This window comes from Dermacentor albipictus, chromosome 4 (assembly GCF_038994185.2).
Source record: "Dermacentor albipictus isolate Rhodes 1998 colony chromosome 4, USDA_Dalb.pri_finalv2, whole genome shotgun sequence".
Taxonomy (NCBI): Eukaryota; Metazoa; Arthropoda; class Arachnida; order Ixodida; family Ixodidae; genus Dermacentor; species Dermacentor albipictus.
The window spans coordinates 105625135-105643348 of NC_091824.1; the positions used below are offsets into that span (position 1 = coordinate 105625135).

The 18214-nt window shown below is 43.4% G+C and overlaps 1 protein-coding gene across 1 annotated transcript in view; it reads right to left on the minus strand.

Annotated features, from left to right (window-relative positions):
- Positions 1-18214, minus strand: part of LOC139059226 (cytochrome P450 3A15-like) — a 32982-nt gene that overhangs the window by 12224 nt on the left and 2544 nt on the right. The window contains exons 2-9 of the mRNA XM_070537354.1: positions 16226-16322; positions 15186-15238; positions 14626-14722; positions 13445-13561; positions 9749-9837; positions 7914-8059; positions 3975-4090; positions 694-835 (exon numbers count right to left, since the gene is read on the minus strand). Of these exons, the coding sequence (XP_070393455.1) occupies positions 694-835; positions 3975-4090; positions 7914-8059; positions 9749-9837; positions 13445-13561; positions 14626-14722; positions 15186-15238; positions 16226-16322 (857 nt within the window). The remainder of the gene's footprint in view (positions 1-693; positions 836-3974; positions 4091-7913; positions 8060-9748; positions 9838-13444; positions 13562-14625; positions 14723-15185; positions 15239-16225; positions 16323-18214) is intronic.

An 18214-nucleotide genomic window follows, 5' to 3' on the forward strand; every position in this document is an offset into this window, starting at 1 on the left:
TGCCATGATCGTCCCTGCGTCGTCGTAATGCCTCCATGGTCGTTCTATCATCCTCATTCAACCTTCGTCATTCAATTCATCTCATACAGCCGTCGTTGCAGCTGTTGTCGTCATGCCACCATCGTCATACAATCTTTGCCACTTCATCGTCTCCACACACTCGTTGTCATGCCCTGGCCCTCACGCCATTGTCGTAACCATGTCGTCAATATACGGCCATCATCCTTTCTTACTCGTCTTCACCACTGCCATAATGGCGTTGTCGCCATAGCGCCTTCGTCCTTTCATCGTCATCACTGCGCCGTCGTCATGCAGTCATCGTCATGCTGTCATGGTCATGACCGACTCTGACAAGGGAGTGTCAAAGCGAGGTAGGCCCATCCTAAAGGCAGTGTATGCCGCATGCAGCCAAAGTCATCGAAATCTCAGAACCAGTATACAAATCGTAAATGAAGGTATCTTCAGCAATTTGGTTTGTCACCATATTGTTTGAACGCTTATCGCATTAATGTCGAGAGCCATCGTGAGATGGATTCTGACGGAATTCTTTTGTGTTTTCTATTCTCTATTTTCTTATTTTTAGATGCAAATGAACACTTATTTGTCGTCGCCGATTACTGAGCCGTACACATTTAACGAAAAATGCGCGTACGTGTGTGCCCGTTCCAATTTTTGGTTACTGGTATACTATACCATGGCGTGCCGGACTGCTGCCTACGCTCATCTTCGAATCGAGATCAAACATGGCGGCTTCCCTGTTGGTAGAGGTTTCGGGTGAATCCGTGAGTGTTCCCTTCTGAGCGTCCATCATGAGTTGCAGGAAGTCCTCGTGTCGCTGAAAATCAACAAATTCTTATAAGAGACGGCCATGCGCAATGTAACGAGAATTTTTCGCTGTTTACCAACAGGTGCCCTGAAGAGCATATTGACATAACAGGCTTAATTTTGCAGGCCAGAGAGCAGTACAGCAGTACTGCTCTCTCTGCTCTCAGTACGCCGAACAACAGTACTAAAAAATGCAAATTCAACGCATGTGTTGGAGCATATCTGAAGTGAAGCTTGAGTGAAGCGATTAAATAAATGCTATGCAACTAACGACTATGGTTACAGTTGTGCTTACTTTTATCTCATGCAACGTGTAACCTTATGCAAATTGATGTTAACACATCACAAAGGTCACAAACATCCCTTATGCAACACTGGCACATGTTGCGCACTGCCAACACTGGCGCACTGTCACACTGGGATACTGCCGCGTGTTTGCTTATTGTAGAACTAGGGTTACGTGTTTGTTGAAAATTATTTTTCCCCCACACCTGATACAACCCACAAGGGCTAACAGTATTGGAAATAAATAAATAAATCAATATATTTAAGGCTTCTATACCCCTTGTGTGTCATTCTGTAATAATCATTCTGGAGTGGGGGGTACTTGCAATCGGAGCAGGTATAAGCTTAGCATATATCCATAAATATATACAGCCAGAAAACGCCAATGAACGCAAGACTTCGGAAAAGAAAGCTTTGCTTTACAGATAGAAGCCTGCAGATTTAAAGCAGACCTAAAATCTATTTGCGTACACCCCACCTTTGCCCTCCCATTGGGGATAACAGCAGTTTGCACAGCGGAACGCTTGAATAAGCAATTTTCTAGAAAGAATATAATTAGCCTCCACAGGTAAAGCAGCCATTGTTCAACGCTGGTACAGGTTCAAATTTCAGTACGGACGTAGAGAACACAACAAAGTCGCAGATACCTTGTGCAGGCTTCCAGAGCCTGGCACAGAGAGTAGACTCCAATTTGAAGAGGTTGTGTGTCTGGCCACGTCATTGGCTGAAACTGGGGACGTAAGGCTTGCTACAGCCGCGAATTCGTGGCCATTGCTGAAGTTCATTGCTTCTGTTCTTACATCATGGCCACCCAATAAAACATTGGCAACCTCCGAAGTAGCACCACTAAATGGAGGGCGAAATGAGCTGTCAGTTACCGATGACGAGCTTTTGCGTGCAGAATGTAACATAGTTTCGGCTAAGCACACATCAACTTTTATCTAACTGGCTCTAGGATCGCACGTGGCAGCGATTAAACTATCAAACACGTTCTTTGCCGACCGGCCGCTTTGGGAGCAGACAGTCCTGGAACGCCGGTCTAAACAGTTGTTAAACCACAGGTCGGTCAAGGGACTCCCTAATTTTTTTGTGTTTGAGTGGCCTACTAGACTACTGTTTTCACGGACGTTCCCAGCATCATCTATTTTTTTCGTGCCTTCGCTCTTTCTCTCCGCTATTTCTTTCGTCTTTCATTGCCCCTTAGCCTTCCCACACTGCAGGGTAGCAAACCAGAATCTCTTCGGGTTAACCTCCCTGCCTTTTCTACCCCGTTTATTTCTCTCTCTCTCTTGTAGGCATCGTGAAGACCAAACAGTGTCTTCGGGAAAAGTATTTGTGGCCAGGTCAAGACAAGCGAGTTAAGCCTTTTATGCGTGGTTTCATGATGTGTCAAGCCGCGAACAAAAGCATGAAGAATTTCACCACACAACTTCAGCCAGTATCACTTCCAGACAAGCCATGGAGTAAGGTTCCTATAGACATTGTCAGTAAATTTCAGCGTGCGCCGGCAAATTGCGGTTTTATCATATCGGTAGTCCGTTACGTCTTAAAATGGCAGGAAGTTGCAATGTAGTCACCTCTCGTACAATGATTTATTTCCTGCTCGAAGTACTTGCAGGGAAAGGTTATTGCAGGGAAAGGTTATTACCAGTTGCGTAAGTGAGTGTCTCAGCACCAACGAAAAAGTAAAGCCTACGTAGACCGACGCAGAGCAGCGCGAGTAACCAAGTTTCAAGTAGAGAAATACATTAGAGTCAAGAAAGCAGTTGCTGGTCCAAAAGGCACTCCATGTTTAAGTCCATCGTTAAAATTCATCAGAAGGATAGGACGCTGGACTTTTTTCTTTGAAAATGGGCGAACCTAGAACGCATCTCAGCTGACGTCTATGACAGATGAAGTATTGCCAGCATAGCGAAGAGAAATCTAGAATTTGACGTTTCCTTTGTAGCAATTGCTACGATTGGGTGGATGTCTCATTCTTCAATAATTAGAAATCTGGAATGACACAACGCCGAGTGGTTTCGCCCCTACTACAGATACCGCAGATACTGCACCTTCTTCTTCACAGGCATCTTTCACAGCAGCAACAATCAGCAGATATACTTGATCGGTGCTATCGAGTCCACTGAATGAGGAATATCTATCACTTGGGAACCTCGGTCCAGATATAGACAGTCAGCCCAGAGAGCCCGTGGTCGAGGGTGAACAAGCTTCTGAGCCGGCAATTCGTCAGTCCCCAAGACAGCGAAGACAACCAGCAAGATTTCAGGACTATGCCGAAGAGTTCTAATTCTCGTGTATATATGTATATATTCACGGGCATATAGATGTTTCTGAGCCTAATACTAGATTCCCTCCGCGCAACCCAACATAGACAGCCTTCTAGAGATGGTATCAACACTAACTATATAGCATACCACGCATGGGAATATGCACTTTCCGCTTGACATGGGTGGTTGAGTTCGCTTCGCGTCTAGTCGGTTTTGCCAAGTCGCACAACAGTAACCGAAAACATTTGGTGAGCTCGCATAAATAAGGCATCAGAAACTGCGATATTTAGTACGTGCCCCAACTGTCAAGTTGCCACCGGACGTTCAGTGACCATTCGTGCAGCTTTGTTATGTAATTATCTAGGCGTCACTATACGACGTCGAACAATATTAACATTATTGCTCATAAGCTGATAGAGCAGGAAGCTACGCAAGTGGCAGGCTAAGGTCCTATATGACGTATAATAAGGAAGCGCTCGACCGCATGCAGGGGAACATTACATATTCTATAAAACCTGTACGAAACAGTTTTATGATCATACTCTAAATAGGTGGGCACGTGTATACCTATATAAAGCAACACATGAAACTTACTTGGTTTTTCTTTTTCCGGTTTTCCATTATGTTCGTCGAAAATGTCTTGAAATACTGGAAGATCGCCGAGTTTAAGGGTCCTATCTTCAGGGCGCCCGCCACGCCAGGAAACAACTCTGTCAGGAAGGAACGTCACGAATGAATAATGCCCTAATTGAAAGAAACATTTAATAGACACGTTCCCTTGTTGAGTACTTCTATAAAACTAAAGGGTCGTTTCTCCTTGTGGTTGTACTGTGATGTCACGCCAGAGGGAAGCACAAAAGTTGGCCCAAGATGGCGAAATTTTAACGAAAGGCAGTTTAAAGTTTCATGACACCAGTTCCTTGAAGCTCACATAAAGTTGCAAGGCATCTGACAGCAGCACCAATCCGCAGCTGGTTCGCTCAGGTGTTAGAGCGACTGTCGGACTCAGAAAGGCGTTGCCCTTAGCTTACAAATCCAAGGCCACTTTTTCAGCGAAGCTGTTAGTTCAAGTATAAGCGTTCAAAATCGTTATGTGCCTGTTTTCACGGTTTTTTGAAGACAGAAAAAGGAACTGAATCACTCGCAAATTTTATATTTTGAGGAAATGCGGGTAACGTTTGGGGTGATATGCAGGCAAATCTTTTGTTCTCTGGCTTAATTAGGAATGAAATGAAAATGGCTAAATCTTCCATTCCAGCCTCTTTAGTGGCGTTACATGAAAAAGTTACGAAGATTCCCAGCCGCTCTACGACGACTAAACAAAGCAGCAATCATTAGTTTGAGAAAAAAAAATGAAGGCCATGCTATGGGTGACATGTGCCGAAAGTTTGAAGTGTGTAGGTTAATCATATGGTTTGAATATAATTACTGAATACCCGTTTTCTCCCAAATGTCGTCGGCTATACGAGATGTGTAGTCAGTTTTCCCGTTATTTTCGAGGAACTATGTGAGGCGTGTTAATTATATTTCGCTGGAGTAACGAGCATGTTGTGGGTGATGCATAATAAAGATGTAATTTCTGTTGGTTAATTATACCAAGTATCAAATGTTCAATCTGTGTAGGTGAACTATAATAGGTATAAAACAAATAGTTCAAGCATCCCAAGGCGCTGTTCGGCCGTTAACCGCGAAGTTCCTAGGGTCTTAATAGACCTTTATATGACACCGTCAGGAGCGACAAGCGTGACAGTCACCAAGCTGACATTGCATGGAATTGGTGCATAAATTGGACACTAGTTGTTCATATTTGGTGAAAATAAAGACTAGGTTATGTGCGATGTGCAGGAAAAGTTCGGACTGTGGTGGCTCATTGCTGCCTTTGCAGTGAGACGTAAGCAAGTGCTGCGGAGCGTTACAAGTGGGTTTTAGGAAGGGCGCAGAACTTAGCTCACCGCCCTGGAAGTAATATAAATCTCACCTAAATAAAATTTCATGAAGATAAGGAGAACATTGGGACAACTTAGGTTGTGAAATAAACGTGCGTAGTTTAATTACAGTCATTGTGCAAAAATTCTTAGAAGGTGCTCTAAAATATCATACGGTCTTTATCCGCTGCATCGCACTGTTGTGAGCGAACTCTATGAAACACCTAGATCATATTTAGCGGGGAATTTGGGGCAATGGTACATGTGATGTGTGGCGAGACTTTAATGTTCTTAGCTAAATAAGGGGCATTGTAAGTAATTACAAAGCCCTTGCATTTTCCCTATTTTCATGCGTTGTACGAGGTTTTAAGATTATATCCAGGTGTCTTCGGTGATGTAAATCAAAAGCATTTTGTTTATTATTGACGGAAATAGGCGGAAGGTTATGGGTGATGTGCGGCAAAAATTCAAAGCTTATGTATGCATGGCACGCCAGAGCGTTACAAGTATATATTACGAACGGCGCAAAATTTATCCCGCTGCCCTGGGAGGAACTTAAAAAATCCACGAATATGACATTTACCAGAAAGGGGGAAACCTTGTCAAGCCTGTATGCGGAGTTGCATCTCCGTGGAGTTTGTACGGTCTTTGTAAGTGGTGAAATGTGTTCATTAAAAACTAAATTAATAAAAAATATAAACAAATAAAAAGAATCTGAAAGTAAGTGTAAAATCTCATTCAGCGAGTGGTCAAAACCGTTACAAGGTCATTTCACCCCATGTTTTTCAGTGTCCCGAGAGAATTCTACATCACGTCAAAATTCCACATGGAGCAAATAGCTGGCATTCCGAGTGTAAACAGTGGCAAACCTTTAATGTTTATGACTTAATTAAAAGTGTTGTAAATAATTACAGAACCCTCGTTTTACAGCGAAACTGTATATTGCTAGGCAATGCATCTGCCTATCGGTCGCCTGTGCGCCGAAAACTCCTCCTGCGCAACGCCGTGCGCATGCTCGAAAAAAGAGAGAGGCACGCGATTGCCAGCGCCAGTAGAGACGTGCTCTCCGGCTCCGAAATGGGTAGGCCACGCGTCATGCGTACTCCTGAGGAGCAGGCAGCCTTCGACCAGCAACGCCGCGAGCAGAACCGGGACCGAGCTTGTCTCCACCATGCCGATGCTGCAGCCCGGGCAGAAGAACCGGCTCGTGCAGCCGAGCGCAAGCAGCGACTGCGTACCGAGGATCCAGCAGCCTACCAAGCCGTCATTTAATGAACTGACGGAATTAACCCAGTGATAATCACCGGGTCCGCACGTTCCAGCTTCGCTGGTTAACTATCTGTACGGAGTGCTTGGGCGGTGATTTCTTTTCTATATTTTCTTGCGTTAAACGAGGCTTATAGCAGCTTTTCCCCTCTGTCCTCGGCGAACTAACCGAAGGACCTTATTAATATAAGGTGGAAATAAGGGGCACATTGTGGGTCAAATTTTAAAGTGCGTGGGTTAAATGCGGGCTTTGCAAAACATTACTTAGGCAGGCACTCCTGTGAGTTATAATTCTGTTTTTCGACCGGCACAGAATTTAGTTCGCTTCCCTGGGGGAACTATAAATGTCACGACGATCAAATGTAGTAAACAAAAAGGGGGGAGGGACAACATGGCCAGTGCTCTCGTGAAGAAAAATGTGTGTAGATGAATTACTGTCTTTGTAAAAAAAATCTTGACAAGTTCTCTGAAGCGTTATATGCGGGCAAGGTTTCAAAAGGGGCGAGTAGTACGCGGACAACGTTTTAAAATATGTGGCTTAATTAGGGACATCTCCAGTTATTAATTGCAATTTCTTGAAAGATACATTTTCGTTGTAAATGGGTTGTGATTCTGCAATTTCACAGAAATCTGCTTTCATATTTTATTGAACTTTGTTCCTTTCTGATAAATTCATATAGGTTTCCTTTGTGGCTTCATGCCTTCATGCTGCTTTCAAGTAGATGACTTACATGTTTTTTTTCCTTTCTCCAAACACCAATGTAAATAATATAACATGAAGGTTACTCAAAGTGATTACAGAACGTCGGCTTACGTTGCCATAGCCGCCAAATATGTCGCAGGCGTATAAATCTGCGTACATGATGCCAGTGCCAGTCAGGGACGAACGTCGAAATATAAATATTTCCATTGGTGTGCCTGTCATTTATGGGCCTAAAAGTAGATTACCTCTTTAAGCGCAATGATGTATGATGTGACAACCATAATGGCGATTATATTGAGCCCAATATGTTATGTTGAGCAGTCCACACGTATTTAATCGCTTCTGCGAGAGAGTGACTGAGATAAAAGGAGAGGCAGAGGAAAATTAAAAACAACAACCACCGCAAAAGATGCAGCTTTCATGCGTACTTTGGTGAAAGGGAAGTAATGCAGAAGATTAGAGGAGTGATTTGGGAAACGTGTTTGGCATACCGACTAAATATGGAAGCGTTTAAGTTGACGTGCATGGAGAGACGCTGGAAGCGTATTCAGAAGGCTACTCTTTATACTAAATAAAGCATCACGAACACACAAGCCTTATGTAATAAATGAGATAAGAATACATTTGCCCCTTCCTTACTTGATATCACAAACGGAAGCGTCCACTCAGCAGCAAAAGCTTTGTTAGCGTTCGTGACGAATTGATCGGAAGAGGCTGAGTGCGAATCCAATTTCGTGCCGAAGGCGCATCTGGCAATGATGTCCAGCCCGTAATCGCCGAAAAACCTGCAATACGGTAAAACAACAGGCAACATTTCTTTTTTTTTATTTATCTGCCAGCTAACACCGGTATGATAGCTCCTCTACCGCGTATTTGTGAAATGTCATAGGATTTCTCATGTTTGAAATTCCAGATAACCTTATCATACCGGAGTCCACGAGACATAACGTAAGAACTAATGACGCCCAGCTGACATCCCTCAGTTCTCACTTAATTATGCGTGGGTGTCTCACTGAATCATCCCGTCAGTGTAATACGCATTTGAGGATAGGTTCATTATAAAAGAAATCTAACATGCTGCATTAAGATTCGCAGAACGTCGCTCACCCGCACATGATCACCATATTGCGAAATATTATTGCTTAAGCATCGGACTGGCTCTGTACCGCGTAATCACTGGCCTTCTGGGATGCCGTTAGTTGTGTCAACGTTGTCGTTGTTTCCTCACTGCAGGAATTCTTTGGCAAGGGTGAGGGGGGGCGGCGGGGGGGGGGGGGGGGAGGGGGCTTTGGCATAATGCTCAGATGGACCGGCAACGGTAGCCCAATTACTAGGGCGTTGCGCTACTGAGATCCAGGACGCGGGTTCGAACTAGGGCCGCCGTGGCCGCACTCCACTGAGAGCGCTATGCAAAAACGCCCGCGTACATTATATTCAGGTGTATGGTAAAGAGGCCTTGGTTGTCAAAATTAATCTGGAGTCTCCCACTATACGGCGTGTCTCGCAATCAGATCGGGGTTTCGACACTCAAAACCTCCCCAAAAATTTAAGGCTAAGATGCACATGATTGTCAACTTGCGGGCTTGATAAGGACGAATGCAAGTAGGGTTCGGAAGCAACACCGACACGACTGGAGGGTTGTGCAGCGTAGCCTACAGCCGCGTAGCTTCACATTAATGGCCATAGGCTATTACTGCACTTTATCTTTGTATTCCCTTTTACCCTTTCCCCGCGGCAGGGTAGCCAACCAGACGTATTCTTTTTTAAGATCGCTGCCTTCTCCCTTACTTTCTTCCGCCTCCTCCTGAAAATAAATCTAAGCTGGAAAACGTTGTCAGCACAGTGCTTTACAGCCCAGAAGTCATACTTTTAGCTGAGAGTGGTTTAGAATTCCTCCAACAAGAAAGGCGTCAACGTGTTAGATTGGCTGTGCATAATGCTGTTGCTCAGACTTTCTTCCGTGGTGTTCCTTTCACTCTTTGTATCAGAATGCGGAGAAGCGAAAAAAAAAACTCAACAAGAAAGCACATTTGGCTAGTTTCTCCTTGTGGAAGAGCGTGGCAGTTTCAGAGACTGAATCAATGCAAAATAAAGTAGAAATTAACTATATCAATGTAGTGCATGTCCAGTCGAATAATGTCGGCACTGAATTGCACACTGTCAGAAAAAACCCGTGTGCACTGACTATAGGTGCAGTGCGAGGAAGGCAAGGCAGGTAGGAAGAGACGTGCACACGCATGAAAAAACAGAATAAAAAAATAAAGCTGCGTTGGCTATACTTAATATCTTTTTTCGCGATTATAGATAAAGACAAAAGTTTAATGATACGAAATGCAGAGAGGTCGGTCGGCCTGATGCACATGCCCCTAGCCCGCAATCACAGGTGCCACTGATAGGCAAGTAATTTTAGTGAAGTGCTTCTGCTTACTAAAAAACGCAATATCATGGAAGCAAAGAGGCATCTGGTGACTTACTGCTTTATGTCCACATCTTTCTTTTTGTCGCCGGCCTGTTTCAGGTGTTTTGACGTGTTTTTTACGCATTCAAGGACCAATTCGTTCATCTGAAAAAAAAAAAATTAAAAAAATAGAGAAACAAATTACAGGGCTTCACGTGCCAAAACTACGATCCGGTTATATGAGGCACGCCGTAGTGGGGGACTCCCGAATAATTTGGACCCCCTGGGGTTCTTTAACATGCACATACATCTAAGTACACGGTTGTTTTCGCATTTCACCCCCATCGAAGTGCAGCCGCCGTAGCCGGGATTCGATGCCGCGACCTCGTGCTTAGCAGCCCAACACCATAGCCACTAATCAACCACAGCGGGTAAAAATTATGCAGACCCCACGCACTGTGGGAATGGATGTAAGCGAAGCTTCCTGCGCTGTTTGCTTTGATTGACGATAATTAGCGGTGATGTCGACAATGAATGTTTAATTTCTTTAACGTCCAGTCGAACACGCAAAGGGTGAGTTGATGTTAAACGTTACCTTGCGTTCACCACTGCTGTTTGTCACACAGAACACACAGGGAAAGGTTTTGACTTGAGGCACTGTAGTGTGCCATATTTCGCAACATACGAGAGGGTTGAGCATTGTCATTGCCTCACATGGCAGATCGTATCCTGGCAGAGGTATTCAACTTTACTTGAATTATGAGGTGGTACGTGCCAAAACCACGATTGGATAATGAGGCACGCCGTAGTTGCGGACTCCAGTTTAATTTTGACACCACAGTGTTCTCTTAACATGTCCCTAAATCTAAGGATTCCGTAAAGGCTACTCAAGAATAGACAATTTTCACACTTTCATTCAGGTGAGAGAGAAATGTGCGGAATATAACCAACCTTTATGTATAGCTTTCATTGATTACGAGAAAGCGTTTGACTCAGTCGAAACCTCAGCAGTCATGCAGGCATTACGGAATCAGGGTGTCCACGAGTCATGTGTAAAAATACTGAAAGATATCTATAGCGGCTCCACAGCCACCGCAGTCCTCCATAAAGAAAGCAACAAAACCCAATAAAGAAAGGCGTCAGGCAGGGAGATACGATCTCTTCAATGCTATTCACAGCGTGTTTACAGGAGGTACTCAGAGACCTGGATTGGGAAGAATTGGGGATAAGAGTTAATGGAGAATACCTTAGTAACTTGCGATTCGCTGATGATATTGCCTTGCTTAGTAACTCAGGGGACCAACTGCAATGCATGCTCACTGACCTGGAGAGGGAAAGCAGAAGGGTGGGTCTAAAAATTAATCTGCAGAAAACTAAAGTAATGTTTAACAGTCTCGGAAGAGAACAGCAGTTTACGATAGGTAGCGAGGCACTGTAAGTGGTAAGGGAATGCATCTACTTAGGACAGGTAGTAACTGCAGATCCGGATCAAGAGACTGAAATAATCAGAAGAATAAGAATGGGCTGGGGTGCGTTGGCAGGCATTATAAGATCATGAACAGCAGTTTGCCATGATCCCTCTAGAGAAAAGTGTATAACAGCTATGTTTTACCAGTACTCACGTACGGGGCAGAAACCTGGAGGCTTACGAAAATGGTTCTACTTAAATTGAGGACGACGCAACGAGCTATGAAAATTTAGAAGAACTTGTTGGGCGAGTTGGTACATATTAGCGAACATTGTTTAACTGCGCGAACAAACGGGCCACAGAGTCAGAGTGGGACAAGGATGTGGACGGTATGGAGTTGAGATAGCGTTCTCGGCTCCTGGCAAGGTCGCTGGCCTATGCTCGCGCATAGGAGAGAGAGAGAGAAAGAAACGTTTATTATACGAAACTGTCCCGAGCGAGGCCGGGTATCACCCTAAGGTGGGAAGGCTCCTTAGTCAAGGAACCCTCTGGCTTCGACTTCGAGAAGGGGGCGTGGGCAGGACATGTAATGAGGAGGGAAGATAACCGATGGTCATTAAGGGTTACGGACTGGATTCCAAGGGAAGGGAAGCGTAGCAGGGGGCGGCAGAAAGTTAGGTGGGCGGATAAGATTAGGAAGTTTGCAGAGACAATATGGCCACAATTAGTACATGACCGGGGTAGTTGGAGAAGTATGGGAGAAGCCTTTGCCCTGCAGTGGGCCTAACCAGGCTGATGATGATGATGATGACAGCTTATGCGCATGACGTTGAAACAATCAATCCAGAGGAAAGACGCCTGACTGAATGTAGCTTTCAGCGACCATCCGACTGGTGGACAACCTTATGTTACTATGCGGGCAAAGTTGAAGAATTGAATCCCACGTGGGATGCCTGTGCTGAGTTTCATGTGATTGTTTTTATTATTAACGGTACAGCTGCATGCCCCTATTGGCGCTTCTTTTTTAATTTTGCAGAAAGCCAAACATGTGAAGCTAATGCGCACACTGTGCGTTGCGCTCACAACAAATGAACGATAACACGGTCTCCACTGCTGACGTGCAACCTTTTTCAGCGCAGTAGACGAGGACAGGCACAGAGAAACGCGCACGGTCACTGTGTTCTTCTGTCTCCATCCTCACCTACTATACTCTGCAAAAGCTCTTATTGTTGTGTATTAGCTGCGACAATATGGGAAGTTCCGCTACTGAAGAGCCCGCTATTCCAAGATCGTAGCTAATACACACACACACGTAAAAGAGACTACATAAGAGAAGAACACAAATACAAAGAAATAGAGAACTAACCAAACGCTTTCAGTATCTGACGACCGAACACAGGAGGTCCTATAGGAGTATCTTGCGCTTTTTTTTTTCTTTTACCAATTTGCCTAATGAATTAGCAGGGACAGCAAGGTTAATAGGGCTTAGAAAGTCATTAGCGCGTAAAGATTATCATGATACTAAACTGAGATGAAAAAGTAACATCACACCAAAGCCCCCAAATGTCAATGACACGACGACGAATCAAGTCGGTCAGGTGAAGCTACTTCCGCTAGGGCCTCGACCACGTACACTCAACCGCAGAGTCTGAGTGGCAAATACGCGCCAGTTTAAGATAAATTTGTGCTTTCCAGCCTCTCAATACTTAATAAAACTCACTTTAGAAACGTCACAAACACACAGAGCGACACACACACACGCACACACACACACACACACACACACACACACACACACACACACACACACAGGCACGCACGCACGCACGCACGTGCAATATACTTTTGTCTCACAACAAGTGACATCAAACGAATGTTATGGAATATAGTGCTTGTTACAGTATGCGCTAGGCAAAATTGCTGCAGCCTGTTTTTGCTTCAGTCCCTCATACTAACGATGGGCAGCGCAGCAGAAGCTACTGTTCGTGTAAGCGAACCATAAACAAGAACCAGATGAAGGAGCTGATGCCGCCTAACAGGAAGCTTCACGGGTGGATTTGCTCCGTTTTGTGGGTGAACCCTCCTTCCTCAGCTGAAACATGTAACATCCTCTCCTGACCGAATGGTTGGCTCGAGCCGTAGTTTTGCACTGCACTGCCGCTAGTTGGCTACACGGAACATAACTTATTTGCTTTCCGGCCTCGGTGACGCCTTTAAATGGCTAAATCTAACCGAAAGTGCTTTCAAGGCGGTCCGGAATATATACTTGGCGTTCTAAAATTAGGAAATGTGGAAACTCCACACGCGTAACTTTACTCGCATTATAGCCACAGGAAGCTGTCCGCCAGCCGGCTTTCTCCTCACCTTACGAAGCTTGCCGGTAGTAAAGGCAGGACTGGCTGAAGTTCGAATCTTCTTCCAGTGCTCTCCAGACGCCGCACCCATCATGTTGTCCACAATGGGGTCAAAAAAGTTAGCCGGCTAAAACGAAGAGAGAAACATCTGACATCACGAGTAACTTATTTGGAAATGGTATAGAGCGCTTCTTTCGCACACGCTTGTCAAGTTTTTATGTTGACAGTTAAAATACATTAAACTGTCTGTTACGGATCAATGTTACTTGAAGTGTTAGCGAATCAACAGAGTAGTTTTCAAACTTATCTTAATGTGTACGCCCGGTGTTCACAATCAGCATACTGGCCCAACCATACCCAATTAGGACACCTATATGCCTCATAAATGTGGTATCCGATAACTCCGCATGAACAAGCGAGATCCCAGGTAAAGGGTGGTTCGTTTTTCATAAATCATAAGGGCTTATTGGATATGGTATTATGGTGCATTTACGTTCTTCTTTCTTAATAGGAAAGAAGGCAGCATGTTGTTGTTGTTGTTGTTGTTGTTGTTGTTGCTGAAGTAGTACAACTCGGCTCTGCATGTCAGTATTTCAGTAAATGATTAAGCGGGCCCAGCTCTATAATCGCTTCATTAGTCCTACAATGATATATCTTTATAGGGTTCTCGTGCAAGTACAGTGCCATACACGGGAACCTTCAAAACCTCTCTCAGTAAGGTCACTTTGCAAAACAGAGTTACAGGCATCAAAAAAATAAGTCAAGAATGAAGAAGCTTGCGAAGACTGTAAGTGGCTGGCTCCTTTCTGTCACTGAAGGTTTACCGCGATATTCCAGATCCTGCTGATGCATAAATAAGAAAATGCGACACATTCCCAAGTTCTAGCATTCTATTCATAATAATTTCACTCACTTACTTTATGTTTCCGTTAAATTATATAAACTGCACAACTGTGAGAACTGCATCTAGAAGTTTTATTTGTTTCCATCAGTTATGTCCCTGTTTGTTTAAAAAAAAAGTATGTGGTAGTAGGATAACTTACTAAAAACACGGTGTAAAAACATTGGGTTTAGCTGCGAGTAGGGGTACGAGCAATGTATTTGTTTTTGCAGGATAAAATAAAGGGCTAACCGTATAAGTTTGCTATTAATACTCATATTTGGCAGCAAGTGTAAAAGACTCGCACGTACCAGTCTGTCGGAAACAGAGGCGAAGTCCTTTGTGAGAACCTGTTTTATCAAATCCGGCTCCGCAACCACCAGCACCGGCTTCCCACCTTCGTAGATGCTGAAATTATTTGTAGAAAACACCTGTCAGAGTGGTTACAAATGCTGAATTTGGTTTTATTTAAAATATTATTGGCTCCACCATGGTATAGATAAAACTCTCCACAGAACAGAGATCCAACTGTGGTATAACTGGAAGATAAAACGCGAGGAAGTGCACTATAGAACAGTAGAGCTGTGTCTAAAGACACCGAAGCCCCTTGTCATCGCTATCCGAAAGTTTTATTTCGACGTATAAAATTAGTTCTGATTTTTAATCATGACAGCATAAGACATTATATGACATTGTGGTTAAGGGGGAATTATTGGAACGTTGAACGAGGGCAAGTTGAGTAAAAATCCTCACGAGTGAGCTAACGGCGATAAAAATGACTGTACGCCAAATACTAAAGCGAAGTAATTTAATATCAAGTTTGGTTCTCTCAGTCAATCAAGCATGAAGCAACATCTACTGTGTCACTTACCCGAACAGTCTTCCAAGTTTTCGATATCTTTCGTAGTCAATAAGGGGCATGGGCTGGAAGGCAGACGAGCGAAAATACGCGTATATGAAGTGACGTATATTTCTGGGTAATTATGCACTTTGTATTTCTTCTGCATACGTACGTGCTGTCTTTTTCTTCGTAACATGATAAAACGAATGCTATACGAGAGCCGAATATATATGCCGTTACCACAGAAAAACCTGAAGTACGATTACTCATTTTTTATTGTTTCTAAGCTGCTTCAACCCACCGAAGCGTTTCACAAATCACACGACACGATGACAGGTGGTGGTTGACTAAATAAGCTAAAGAATACAGAAAAAAATTGTATGAGCAAAATGTCGAACCACATACTGATGCGTCTTGTCAGGGTGTGTCTCCATCTTGCACACCGAAATTCCTCCGCTCTAGCCAGTCGTGTCCTCGTCGCCACTTTTACATCTGTTAGTGTTGTTGGCGTAGACGTACAGTCGCGGACAGAATATTATGGACCATGAAATTTAAGAAAAAGCTGAATATCTCCGCAACCTCACAACGCAATCTGGTATTTGCATTTCGGACCTCGACTAGAATATGCTAACAACGTTGTCGTGGGCAGTTTTACTGGTTACTGCTACAGGCCGCTCGGGAATTGAAAGTTTTCGGAGATCCCGTGGTCCATTTTATTCTGTCTGCGACTGTACGTCTAACTGGTCGTACAGGCATAGGCCAACGAGACCCACGGATGTAACACACACTACATAAGAGTAGGTATTAGACAGGACCTAGTCGAGTATGTATATTTAGGTGCTACATGTACCATAAAAGCAGAGTTTCAGCAGGTTGTGCTGGTGCTGACATTGTGATAATCTTGTAATCTGACAATAACGTCACGTAACAGAACATACTTTTTTAGTGTGCTAAATCGTTACCCTCAGAGCCGTTTATCTAAACAATCTGTTGGTGTGATAGGCAATTCACACATAAAAAATATGGTTGCCATAAAATTTAACAGGGACAGTTTTCGCCGCAGTTCGCACCTTGAACAAACGACGCATTGCAGGGCCAAGGATCAAGGAGAACGGCTCGTACGGAACATCTTGGTTCTTCCAGTAGTTCCTGTTCCTCGCAGCGTACCTGCGGCAGCATATACATAGATCATGTGTGTCGAGGAAAGATTGATTGATTGAATGAATGAATAAATGAATGAGTGAAAAAAAGAATCATATGGCGAATTATTACAATTGAACTTCTTGTTTCACTTGTTGACTCGAATTTAATTCTAGGGTACTACGTGCCACGAGCACGAGTTGATTATGAGGCACTCCGTAGTGGGGGGACTCCGGATTAATTTCGACAGCTAGGGTACCTTTGCCGTGCCCCCAACGCACGGCAAAGTATTTTGTATTTTGCTCCTTACTAAATGCGGCCGCCGAAGCCGGGATTTGATCCCGCGACGTCGTGCTTAGCAGCGCAACGTCATAGCCGCTACGCCACCGCGGCGAATTGTTGCAATTATTGCAGGATCACATTAACGGTGATACGACCAGGTTCACTTCATACGGGAGCACACCTCCAAAACTTAATAACCACTCACAATTTCACAATTTATTTATTTATTAGTAAAAATACAGATAATTGCATGTGCGTAGTATACATGAGGAGGTCCCAAAGTCAAAGACTGTATCGGGACCTCCTGCTAAAGACACTTATGATGTTATACAAAGTTTAAGGCAACAGTAGTACAGATGAGAACTAAGAGTAATATCAAAACATGTTTATAGCATATGAGTAATAAGAACACTTGTTAACAGCAGGACAATATAAAAAAAACGGAATACAAAAAAAACGAGGAGAGTTTCGGTAAGTATTTATTATAAATGATTTTAGTTCTTTTTTAAATTGGTATAAATTTTTTGCATTGTTGATGATAGGGGGTAAAGTGTTCCAAAGCGATATTGCGGAAAATTCCGCAGTCTGTTCACCATAGTTAGTTCGCACTTTAGGTAGAAGAAAATTATTATTGAGTGCACATCTAGTGTGACTATGAGCTATTAGGTCACAAGGTGAGAAGCAGATTGATGGTAGTTTTTTAGTCATATATTTGTAGAATAAAATTCCTAGATTATATTTGGTCAGTTCTGAAATGGTTAGGATGTTGTTTTCATGTAGTACGGATTTTCCATTAGCAAAGCGTGAACTGCTTGTAATTATTCTTATGGATTGGTTATGGATTACCTGGAGGGATGCCAAGTGAGTGTTATAAGTGTTACCCCAGCATAGTACGCCGTAGTTATTATGAGAGTGAATGGATGAGTAGTATAGCGAGATTAATGTATTATGTGTAAAGTAGGGACGAGTTTTAATTAGAACGCGAATACCGTATCCTATTTTCTTTTTGATGTGAGAAATGTGATCTTTATATTTCAAGCTGCAGTCAAGAGAAATCCCAAGAAAAGATGAGCATGCACTGGGAGAGATGGAGTGTGAGCCGAAAGTTAAAGAAGGGGAGAATGCCGAATGTTGTTTATGTGAGGAAAATACAACAAATTTAGTCTTAGTGGCACTAATGGATAATAGGTTGGCATTACACCAACTTAAAACATTTTATAGATCACTATTTAGCTTGTTAATAAGAAGTGACATGTGTTTATCAGAGGAAAATATGGTAGTATCATCAGCGTACAGAATGTACTTAGTAGAGGACAAACAGTTAGGTAGGTCATTGATATAAATCAAAAACAGTAGTGGTCCTAAGATTAATCCTTGAGGGACGCCAATGTTAGTGGTTTGTTCTCTGGAGTAGACGTTAGATACAGACACTATTTGAACCCTATTTGATAAGTAACTTTTTAATAATGAGGGCGCAGGACCACGAACACCGATAGCCTCAAGCTTAGCAAAAAGGATAATATGGTTTAAGCAGTCGAATGCGTTTGTTAGATCGATGAAAACTGAACCTGCAAATAGACCATCGTCAATTATGTTTTTTAATTGGTCAGTTAGATGTATGAGTGCCAAATCTGTGG